This window comes from Mesoplodon mirus (genome assembly GCF_964341445.2).
Source record: "Mesoplodon mirus genome assembly, chromosome: 11".
Taxonomy (NCBI): Eukaryota; Metazoa; Chordata; class Mammalia; order Artiodactyla; family Ziphiidae; genus Mesoplodon; species Mesoplodon mirus.
In genome coordinates, this window is record NC_138987.1 from 58,257,614 (window position 1) to 58,269,636 (window position 12,023).

Genomic DNA, 12,023 nt, shown 5'->3' on the forward strand with positions numbered 1-12,023 from the left:
TGACGGGTGCCCTTCTCATCACATCATATCCAGGGTACTTGCTATGAACCAGACTTACTACTGTCGCTGTTACCTTTGATCACCTGGCTGAGGAAGTGTTTGATTGATTTCTTGAGAGTAAAGTTACTCTTTTCCCCCATTTTTAGACTGTGCTCTTTGCAAGGAAGTCATTGTGCACATCCCACACTTAGAGGGGTGCAGTTCTTCACTCCTTCCTTGATTGGGGAGCACCTATGAAACTAAATGAAATTCTTCTGCCTAAGAGTTGTCAGTCATCCCTTATTAATCAATTTAGTCAATCACTTATTCACATCAATGGAGACCATGAATAATTATTTCATAATTTGGATTATAATTCAGTACATTATTTATTTGTCTATCTATTTATTTATGGCTCAAGTTGTTCCAATTTGTCTATTAGGAGTTCTTGCAGGGTCTTTCTGATTATTTGTTTACTTCTTGGCACTGAAAGATGCTGCAGAATCATCTTATGTATATATTCCACCCCATTCCTAGAATCAGTCATTTCTCCTTGATTCCTAACAAGAGAACTTTCTTTCCTAATGGTATAAGGCAGAATTCTCCAGAGAAAAAGCCTGGGATTAGGGACATGGACAGAACAGAGACTGGAAAAAGTGACTGGCCCTCAGGAAGATGTTGACAGACCAACCTGGCACTGTATCCTGAGTTTTCCATTGCCCATTTGTAAAAGTCAAAGGAAGCCAGGGCACAGCTGACAGAGGATGCAGGGCTATCTCTTTGGAGCAGCAAGGACCCGACTTCTTTGAGTCTCTGTGAGAGGATTATGTGGTAAGGAAGAAGGCATTTCCATTCTTATTTTGCCTCCACACTTCAAAAAATCAACACATGTGCTTTGTGTCTGAGTCTTTGGATCATGAATTTGCCCAGTGTTTCCAATTTTTCCCTGTCAAAAGGATTATTGGGATTGATAACCATGAAGTACAACTTCCTGCATTTGTACTATTTCCTCGGGACACATTGCTAGAAGCATAATTTCATTTCAGAAGTATGTACATTTAAATTACTCCTGATACATGTTGTCAGGCAAGTTTCTTGGTCATGAGGAATTTCTAAGTATAAATCAAATATCTTACTCTCTAGTCAATGTCCTTCTGATCTACTTGGACTGTAATATGATTCTCTGGGGAGTATGGGTATCCACTGGGGCAGGAGGAGGTAGACAGTTAGAGACCAAGTCAGAGAAACAAATCTGCTGGCACCTGGTAAGGGCAGTGAAAACAGACTTTACTATGATGATGGACCTGATCCCTCCCGCTTCATTTGCCAAACTCTTCTCGGAGGACTCCTGAGCAACCAGATGCTAAGTTGCTGTTTGTCGAATTCTCTAAAGGAGGGGGGTGAAGCACATGGGGATTGGGAGTATGCTTCATTCCTGAAAAGGCATTTGCCCGACGAAAACCACAAGAACCATTGGTAACAAAGCAAGGCAGTATGAAACAACGCATTATAGTATAAATCTGCTTTATTTAGCAATACAAGTGAGCAAAGAGCAGAGGAAGCATCACAGGGATACAGACCCCCGTACATCATAGAACTAGTCACTTGTGCTGTCATGATCACTGCAAGGGAGGAACGCAACACCTGTGAGATGGGACATACTGGGCCAGTGAAAAGCTAGGGGGATTGCCCTGTTCTGGAGTAGGACCCACACAGGGACCTTCCGATGGTGAGCAATGGAAGCTCAGATGCAGCAGGTGTTGGCAGAGAGGACATGAGGGCACTCATCAACCTCAGTTCTAACTCAAGGAGTAAGAGAAGAAAGAAGCAGGAGAGAGGAAGCAACTGGAGGAAAGGACAGTGAAGCTGGAGAGGGAGGCTGAGACGTTGTGGGACCACGAGCCCATGGCAGGCGTTCAACGCTTGTAGCCCTTCCTGCCGGAGGAGGAGGTGGTGGTGTATCTGACGGTGGAACTGCTGCCCCCGGAGGAGAAGAGGCCACCCGCCATGGCTCTGCCACTGCCGGAACTGAAGCCACCTCCAACGCTTTGACCACTGCCGTAGCTGTAGCCACCGCCTCCGCCCATGGCTAAGCCACTGCTGACACCGCCGGCACCGCCATAGCCACTGGAGCTGGTGGACTGTACCATGGCTGGAGAGGCAAGGGGACAAGGCCATGACAAGACATGGTGAGCTCACTCTGCCACACAGAGTCCAGTCAGAAGAGCACAAGGGCGAGGGAGGGAGGCAAGTGAAGGTACTTACAGATGTTGACTTGTCCAGCGCCTTCCCCATACAGCCTAGGAGAGAGGAGACACAACCATCATGAGACCACAGAGACAGAGCTGGACCAGCGTGGGAAGCTTTGGCTTGAGGAGAGCCCATGGGGAACGTGCCTTCTACGTGGTTTTCTGGGAGTGGCATCATGGCCACGACTAGAGTGCCTTCCACTGGTGCTCGCTGGCTGGACACCTTGGAGATGGCCCCAGCTGTTTGAGGAGGTTGTGTGACTCACCTGCACTCCTCGCCCTCCAGCAGCTTCCTGTAGGTGGCGATCTCCACGTCCAGAGCCAGCTTGACATTCATGAGCTCCTGGTAGTCCTTCAGTAGCTGCGCCATGTTCTGCTTGGCCTTCTGCAGGGCGTTCTCCAGTTCGGCCAGTTTGTTCTTGGCGTCCTTGAGGGCCATCTCCCCCCGCTGCTCAGCATCGGCGATGGCGGATTGCAGGTTGGTGCACTAGAGGGGAAGATGGGCAGATGAACCTGCAATCAGGACTCCTGAGGAGACGAACCATGGTTCTTCTTTCCCAGTGAGGAAGAGCTCTAGAGCCCAGATTCCATGGAAAAGGGGGTTTGATTTTTTTGTCCAGTCCTTTTCCATTCTGCAAACCTGAACTAGGCTAGGAGCTCCCTATGCGCCTCTGTGTTAACCACCCTAATGAGGATGGAGGTGGTGACTGCTGGAAGATACTACAGCAGACCCAAGACCAGGGGACATTGGAAGAAATGGACCCACTACTGGCTTCTTCTGAATGTTGACAGTTTGGGTAAGTTCATGTGGACGCACACTAACGCACACAAAACCACAGACACCCACAGTGAGGAGATGGTTTCACTTTAAACTGTTGCCACCTTGCCTTCCTTCCACTTCACATGTTTGGAAAACCCTCATTTGTCCTGTGTCTTTTCTCAGCTTCTTTTTCACATCGAGTCTGAGCATATTTGCAGCAATCTTCCTCACACTTTCTGGCCTGGCCTTTTCTTTGCCAACTTGTGTCTTGCATTCCCAAATCAATCATTCCTCTTATGGAATCTCATTTCAGTGCCTCAAGACTGTATCTTTGTACCGCTGACCAGTCGGGATTGGTCCTGTCATGCGTTTGTTTCCTGCTCTTGGGTTGGGATCCATCTCTCCAACCTGTGGGAACTCACTAAGGGAGGAAGTACATGTCCTCCCCTCCCTGCTGTTCCCTCAGTGCCCAGGAATTCCCTACGTGGTGGTTGATGATCCCTGGTGGTCTAGGAAGGAAAGGATGCTTTTCTCCTCCATGGTCCCCACCATACCTGCTTCTTGACATGGTCGATCTCAGATCTCAGCCTCTGGATCATGCGGTTGATCTCAGAGATCTCCTGCTTGGTGTTGCACAGGTCATCCCCATGTCTGCAGGCCGACACCTGCAGCTCCTCGTACTGTAAACCAGAGGGATAGAGGATGGTGTCAATGGGTTTCACAGGACACTAATCAAGGTTCTCACAAATCGAAGCTAATGGTTTCTCCACAAGGCGTTTTAAGAAAATTGGTGTTGCAAGGTCATGGACACTGTACACCCATCACACACCACCCTTGGTAGGAACACTGACTGCCTGGTTCTCTTGAGGACCAGAACATCCTCTGTACTGTTTCTGAGAACCAGCATCAGGGTGAAGCTAAAGCAAAGATCCCTTGGCCTTTATCTACAGTAGCTTTTGTCCTACATTTAGGTTCTTTGACTTACTAGACTTGGACATACATACTGTAAAGATCTACTCTGTTGGTTCAGGGTACACGTTCTTTGAGAGGACCCCCGCTTCCTAGATGTAGATTTCCCCAGTGAAGTCTCAGGAAGCCTTGGTGCTCTTCAGGGAGGGGGCACAGGGATTCTTCATCAGCTTCCCCCTCACTGCTCACCTTGCACTTGTACCAGGACTCAGCCTCCTCCCGGCTCCTCCGAGCGATCTCCTCATATTGGGCTTTGACTTCAGCGATGATGCTGTCCAGGTCCAGGGTGCGGTTGTTGTCCATGGAGAGGATGACAGAAGTGTCTGAGACGTGGGTTTGCACCTGAGACAGTTCCTGCAGAACATGAGATCGTCAGATCCTCTTTTCCCATGACGTTTACAGAGATACCCAAGCCTAAGATTTTCCATCCTTTGCAAATCTCTTTAGATTCAATAAAACAGAGTGTGGAAAGATGCTTACTGCGTCATAGAGGGCTCTGAGGAAGTTGATCTCATCTATGAGAGCATCTGCATTGGCTTGTAGCTCAACCTTATTCATGTAAGCAGCATCTACATCCTGGGGAAGAAGCCAACAACTTGGGATCAGATGAGCCAAGCCCTCCTTCCCAGTCCACTCCTCCTTTAGTCTCCCTGATTCTTCTTTTCTCAGAGTCCTCTCCTTTGGCAAAGAAACATGAACCCCTGATCTTACTCATCTCACCTTCTTCAGGTTCACAAATTCATTCTCTGCTGACATGCGCTTGTTGATTTCATCTTCATATCTGGAATTAGAAAGGGTAAAACCTAATTGAGTCAGTGGTGAAGATGATACAGAAAAGGCAGCCTGGGATCCCAATTTCCCACAACGGATATATCCAAATGGAGCTTTCCTGCCTGTAAGCCTAAAAGATGAATTCTGTGGTCCCTATATTGTTTACATCTTTACTCTCCCCATCCACCTGTATGGCCCTTTTGTTCTTCGGGGTTTGTGTTTAGGCAAGCATTGTGGTTTCATTTCCATGGACTCGTTTTACTAAGAATCATGCCCTCATTGGGACCTGGTCATCTAAGAGACTTGAAGCATGGGCTTCAGGAAACTGAGCCCTTTTCTCTCTTGTAACTCACTTCTTCTTGAAGTCCTCTACTGTGTCCTGCATCCCCCTGAACTCTGAGTCCAGGCGGCTTCTCTCCGCGGCAAGGCTGTCCAGCTGTCTCCTGAGATTGTTGGTGTACTGCTCGAACAAAGGCTCCAGGTTCTGCTTCACGGTCGTGGTGCCCTGCTCCTGCAGCAGGGCCCACTTGGTTTCCAGGACCTTGTTCTGCTGCTCCAGGAATCGGACCTGGAGAAAGACAAGATGGTTATTTGTCCAACAAAGGAAAGAAGGAAGGAAGGAAGGACAGAAGAGAGGTGAGTTGACTGTCCCCAAGCAGATCTGATGGTCCCCATGGTTCTGGGCTACTCCAGAGCATGTACGGAGGCTCAGGCTGACAGTTCTGCTCCCCTGACTGTTTTCCTTCACACCACACAGATCTCACTGGCCAAGTTTCCCTAGGGAGCTATCAGATAGTCCCTCTTCTCAATTATGGAGCCTGTCAGTCAGTGACTTTCAACATTTCTTTTCTTCCTCTTGATAAGCACAATCACAAATGTACTTTAAAATAGTATTTCTCTCGTACATTGCACAGAGTTATTTTATAGAGTGTATCTCAGTTAAAGGGATGTCCAATGTTTAGAATCTAATGTTTAAAATCCAACCCTATTGATGATAGGATTTAATCTTCTTTCCCATCTAGTGCATGAGTCCTTCTAAAACAAGCTCCCTTAATGCTCATGATCTGGTTCTACAAGTTAAGTATTTCTATGCACATATACATGTTTCTGAGTCTTTTTTTCATGGCATTTCCTTTGGTTTTTTATCTTCTTTCCTTCCCCGCCGCCACCCCAACTAAGGCTCAAGTGCTGTTTCCACTGTAATTCCCTTTTTAATTTCTTAGACCCTTCAGAAGATCAAGCTAACTCATTCCATTCTCTCAGTTCCTTTCCTTTGCTTGAGGGTTATCAAGAGTGGAGAATGCTTCCCAGGCAGGAATGAAGACATTTAACGGATCAGTAGTTGTAAATGATTTTTATCGCCTTCTACCTGTGGTCCACATGGAGCCTGTCCTGCATCCCAGTGGAGAGCTAGCCCGAGTCCCCTCCTCCCTCTCTCCCGAGTCTCCCCCTGGTAGGACATTGATTGTGTCTCTCGACTGGGGACTCTGAAATCCCAGTGGAGGGCAGGTGCTCCCAGCTCACCTTGTCGATGAAGGAGGCGAACCTGTTGTTGAGGGTCTTGATCTGCTCCCGCTCCTGAATCTTGACTTGCTGGATGGTGGGGTCGATTTTCAGGTTGAGGGGAGTCAGGAGACTCTGGTTGATGGTGACCTCTTGGATGCCTCCAGGGGGGCATACGGGGAAGCCAGAGCCCCCATAGCCACCACCAAAGCCAGCTCCACCACCGAGCCCAAAGCCACCACCAGCTCCACCACCAAAACCAAATCCACTCCCGGCTCCGCCTCCAAAGCCAAAACCACTTCCAGCTCTGCCGCCGTATCCACCACCGAGGGCGCAGCTGCCCCCTCCGAAGGAGATCCTCTTGGAGCCCCCCACACCATAGAGGCTGCGGCTGCCGAAGCTAGCTCCTCCACCCACTCCAATGAGGCCACCACTGCCCCTGGAGCAGGACATGGGCACGCTGCAGAAGCCAGAGCGGCCGACCCCAGGGACTCTGGCTGAGCCGGCCCTGAAGACTTTACGGCTGCTGCTTTGGCTTCTCACGGTGGATCTGGAAGTCATGGTTCCTGAAGTCAAAGAGGCTGAGGAGGGCGTGAGAGTTGGAGGGTAGAGCTGAGAGGAGCAGATCGGTGAGACGAGGTTCGCAGCAGTGGCTTATATATGGAGAAAATGGGCTGGGCTCAGTGCTGGAAGGTGAGCCTGCAGGTTGGGAAGGCTGGGCTTTACAAACAGTGAGATCACCCCCAGGCACTATGAAGGTATGAAGTATGAATCTTGCTTCTTTGGCATCCTTTACTCGTGGAGAAATTCTCCTGGCTTCTAGCCTTGTCTTGATCACAACACAATAAGTCTGGATGTAAATTTACTGAAGTCATGAGTTAGTCATGTTCTCAAACAAAGGAGACAAGTTGATCTGTGATAATTGCCCCCTCCTTCTGCTTACTCAGACACTGTTCTGCATGCCCCTTTCCCACACAGTTTTTCTCTTCCACCAGCACCACCCTTCCCATCAAGTTGGACTGCCTCTGAGAGCTAATAGGCATTTGCCCTGTGGCCTGAGCAAGAAGTGGCTTGTGGCGTTTTTCCGCCATGTTTGAACCTGTCCTTCTGGAGCTCCTGGCTGCTTTTCTGGTGGCCTGACCTGGGAATGGGGGCTACTTTGGGGACATGACCCTCCTTCGAAAGGCAAGAGGGACAGAGGAGCTGAGTTTTTACAGCATAAGAGCAACTCTGTCCTGTGTGGAACTGGCAGTTTCATGATAGGATAGGAGATCACCCAAGCCCACCCTGCCCAGAGATCTGACTTCTTGTGCTTTCTACCTATGCCTGCACCTCCCTCCCTAGTGTTTGTCTTCCCATTGACCTGATGACCCTGTACATTTTTTTAACCAAATGAAATTCATAGACACCTTTTTCTCTGTCTTTTTGGAATGTTAACTTAGAGCTTAATTTAAAGAAGCTAAAATGAGTAGGACAAAAATCATTAAGGGAATTCACTGCATTTTGATGCCCATAGATTCTGACATTTCTTAAGAATCAAGAATTATATATCTTACTGTGGTGTGCACAGAAAGTTGAGGGGCATATAGAAGCAGTGAATCATAAAAATGTGCCTTTATAAGTGTGATGATGTCACAAGTAAATTCCAAATTTATATTTCTAACCTCAGTGCTTGAAATCTCAAATCCCCAGACACATTCTTAGAGGGTGGGAAGGCTGTCAAGTGAGAATGGTGTTTGGTTTATGGGGAAAGAGATTCATTTCTTAGTCCATACATTAAGCACTAAGAGGAATGTTGAGAGCAATTGTAGGCATGGTGATTTATGAGAATATCTGGTTACTTGACAACCAAGGGAGGAAAGACAAACTCCCCTATTGAGATGAGCCTGAGAAAAGCTCTTGTGACTATTTTATAAACAATTCAATCTCTCCAGTGTTATGGAGGCACAGCATCCAGGAGAGCAGGGCATTCCCTACCCAAAGGAGTGCTAACTCAGCATCTGGCAGGAAAGAGGCACCTTCTCAAGGCAATGGAAGCAGCTCCCCTTCCTCCACCCTGGTTGCACAATGCTTTATCAAGAAATGTGATTCCACCCAGTTCTGAGAAAGAAGCTTTCCTTTCCATGGCATGGTGTTCTGAGCTACGCTCTTGGGATAGATTCTTTAGACTTGGCATGGATGAGGCCAGGAGGGGAGGAAGGGTTGGCAAGTCAAGTTGGAGCAACATGCATTTGTCCAATGTCCTGTGTCTATGTCAATGTCCCATGTCTGTGTCTGCTTTCACATTGCAATGGCAAAGTTGAGTAATGGTTGCAACAGAAGAGTGTATGACTGACAAAGCTTAAAAGATTTATTAGATGGCCCTTTAAAGAAAAATGTGCCAACCCCTGGTTAAGAGCAAGGGCTCTGGAGACAGAGTGCTCAGGCTCCCGGGCTCCCATGGTCTTTACGCAAATTACTCATTTTTAGAGCTCTAAACTGGGGGATGAAAATAGTACCTATCTCACAGTGATGTGAGGATTACATGAAATAATTCACGTAGAAGTCTTAGCACAGTGTCTGCACATAAGTTCTCAATGAAGATGAGCTAATATCATCATTATAATGGAAGTATGAAGAAGTTTGGTGTGTTCAGGGACCCACAAGAAGCTTCAAGAACAGAACACAGGGACAGCCTGCATATGTCTGGGAGGGGTGGGGAGAAAATGAGACCAGTGTTGCAGGTTTGTGCCACATTAGTAAGGCCAGAAGCCGCAGGTAGAAGTTTGTCCTTGCTCCTGGAGGCCATGCAGAGGCACGAGATCAGAAGAGTGATTTGCAAGCTCGCTGGCACTCAGAGCAGCAGGCAGGGAAGAGCTCTTCTCCAGCAGCAGCTCCTTGCTCAAGGGGCTGGAAGGAAGCGGTGGTCAGAGGAAGGCAGCATCCAAGTCCTAGGAGAGAGCGTGGCAGGCTGCCCTCTCCCTCCTGTGGAGTCAGGTTCTCTGCTGTAACCCTCTTCCGGGTCCTTATCTCTCCTCTGGGCTGTGCACACGGGGACAGGCTTCTGTCAAACAGCACAGGTGATCAGATCAGTTCCTCTTTTAGTACTAATTGTATATCTTTTCCAGGGTGGGAGCAGACTCATCCTCCAATGAATTATATAATTCAATTGCAGCAGGAACATCACATTCAACCATTTAGCCTATCAGAGGATGATTTAACTTCAACATATTATCCAATGTGAAATTTGGCATGTGCACCAGATAGCATCAGCAATGTAAAGTATCATGTTTGTTTCATTTCCTGACACAAGTATTTCTCCTATTGGTAGATTTATAAGTCATTCATATATATATATATACTTTCTCACCACCACCCCCCAATATTCCCCATCACCACCTGCCAGGGAATGCTGTTCTAGGAACCAATTCCAGGGACCCTGACCCTGAGTCATGTCCACTGAGAGGGCTCATGAGAGATGATGAGGGCTCCTGAGAGAGTGAAGGGGGAGTCAGGCAGGAGGGACCCTGTGGCTGATCCATTTCTGTCCACTCTTTTCAAGTCCCACTACCCTTAAAAGGTCAAGGGCAAGTGGTTCATTTGCCCTTGATTTTCTCTATCTTTCTTTGTCTGGGTGTGGGAAGTGTGCCGTGTTCCCTAACCCATTTTTAGACTGCCTCCCTGGACTAAGCTGTACTTCTTCCCTCTTCTGGAATGCAGTACTATGCCTTCTTCCCCTGTTTTAGCGCCCAGGAGAGGGTTGTGTTCATAGGCAGTGGGGACCCACTGGATGTTTAGAGAATTGACTTCTCAGATGAAATCTTCCCAGTGATCCTGAATCATGTCCCATGGTGGAGTACAGGGGAGTTATATTTTCCCAGAGGAGAAAACTGGGGAAGCCAGACCTTCATAATAAGATTAAAACAAAGAATGATAATTCAGGCAACTATGTGAGAGAAACTGAAGCAAAGCTGCATGAGTAACTCCAGCAACAGCCAGCCTCCTCCTCAGCAGGCTGCTGAACCCAGCCTCTACTCTGCTGGGAGAAGCTCCATCCAGGCTGGTGTTGTCTCTCATGGCCATGGAATGAGGAAGGCCTTTGTTCTAGGGCCCAAGGATTAAACTGTACTCCTTGCATTTTTCCCAGCATGGAGGAAGGCAGGAGGGATTCCCCTGAAGGCTGAGCCCATGGAAAGTCTGCCTCAAGAGGATTTGCCTCGTTTTTCTGCCTCCCTGGATGGAGCTGGCAGATGAGAATGAGGAATAGGCCATTGTCACATTCCGTCAAAAGCTTAAGACTAAGTGCCTAATCCTGCAAGCCCCAGAGCAGGATGATGCTGTTCAGAGGGAATCCCACAGACCCAGTCTTGTCCCTGGGGGGCACCCATTGAAAGAGAAACACATGCAACCACACATGTAAAGGATAGAGACATCAGCACCATCAGGGACCAGGGTTCTTAGCCTCCTTAATCAATAGAAATTGATCAGAGGTCAGACAAGAAATTCAGGCAAGGCTTTATTGGGACCCCTACTGCAGCAGTGGGGAGTGAGAACAAGTAACATGTTTCCTTGCTAGCTCAGGAGCGAGCTTGTTCCTTATATAGGGTGAAGGTAGGGGTGTGTCTAGGGGTCGGGCTGGAGGGGTGACTTAGGTGATTTGGCCACCCCTTTGGTGGTGTTGTGTGCAGGGGGCATGTGCAGTACCCTGCTTTTGCTCCCAGCTCTTCAGAAGTGGAAGTTAGGTTTGTTTGGTCTTTTTGTATCTTGTTGTCGATAATTTTCCCCAACTGCACATATACAGTTATTTTTAGTCCCTTATAAGTTTCTTTGTATTTTGTTGTTCAAGGAGACATTTGTCCAGGTGCAAGCACTGCAGCAAAGGGTGCCAGGTACCAGGTCCCAGGTCCCAGCCTGTCTCAGCACCAAAATTTGGAGTGGAAAGTGCAGCCTTCTATGATATACAGAGTTGTTCAGAAAGTATTGAAACTTTCAAAATTGTATTACTTAGTAACCATGCTGTATATAAACATGTAGTATGCACTAAACAGTAGAGTTTCCCTTGTATATCTCAATTTTCACACACAGAGTCCACCCATTTTTGGCAGAGAGCACAGTGATGGGGTCGCATATCTGGATATGATACCTGCATGGCTTTATTCACAGCTGCAGGTAGTTTCTGACAACTCCATCTTCCAGCAGAATGGGGCTCTACCTTAAGTCAATCGTGGGTTCCAGATGTCATGGAAAGAACACCTTCCACGGTGCTCAGTGATATGCTTGGTTCAAAGTATTGACCTCTGGAACTACAGTCCGAAGTCTCCAGATGTCACTCCATGTGACTTCTAGGGGGTATAAGTCAAGAACCACGTGTTTGTCCCACCTCTTCCTCATAGCCTGGAGGAGATGAAGGGAAACTTGTGGTTGCCATTTCAACTATCAAAAGTCATATTCAACAAAGAGTCTGGGATGAGTTGGTGCAATTATTAGCCTACAGAATTGAAGCATGTCATGTGCCTTGAGGGACAAAAATTGAGTGTTTGTACAGTTATAGAAGAAAAAGCACCTCCGATTTGTCCTTTCAACTGATTTTGGTACCTCTTCTTATAAAACCTAGTTACTGAGTAATACATGTTTGGAAATGTTCATTTCTTTTTGACTCGCCCTGTATATACTGGTATTGGGTAGGTAGGTGCACTTGAAAATATAAGTCGCTGATAAGTGCATCATTGGGCTGGGACTGAAGGCATATTTGGATGAAAGGGACAACATTTGGCTTTCCTAATTGATGTGGGGAAACTAGTTGGAGGAGTAGG

General features: G+C 47.6%; 1 protein-coding gene across 1 annotated transcript; it reads right to left on the reverse strand.

The window, feature by feature from the left end:
* Positions 1-1,895: 1,895 nt before the first annotated feature.
* On the reverse strand, positions 1,896-6,827 carry LOC309811950 (keratin, type II cytoskeletal 6A-like; the record flags this gene model as incomplete). Its single annotated transcript, XM_082635315.1, has 9 exons — positions 6,253-6,827; positions 5,082-5,296; positions 4,678-4,738; positions 4,438-4,533; positions 4,147-4,311; positions 3,543-3,668; positions 2,495-2,715; positions 2,245-2,279; positions 1,896-2,131 (listed from the first exon to the last, which is right to left on the reverse strand). Exons 1-9 carry the CDS (start codon positions 6,790-6,792, stop codon positions 1,896-1,898), a joined length of 1,695 nt encoding a protein of 564 aa, XP_082491441.1. The 5' UTR covers positions 6,793-6,827.
* Positions 6,828-12,023: the final 5,196 nt, after the last annotated feature.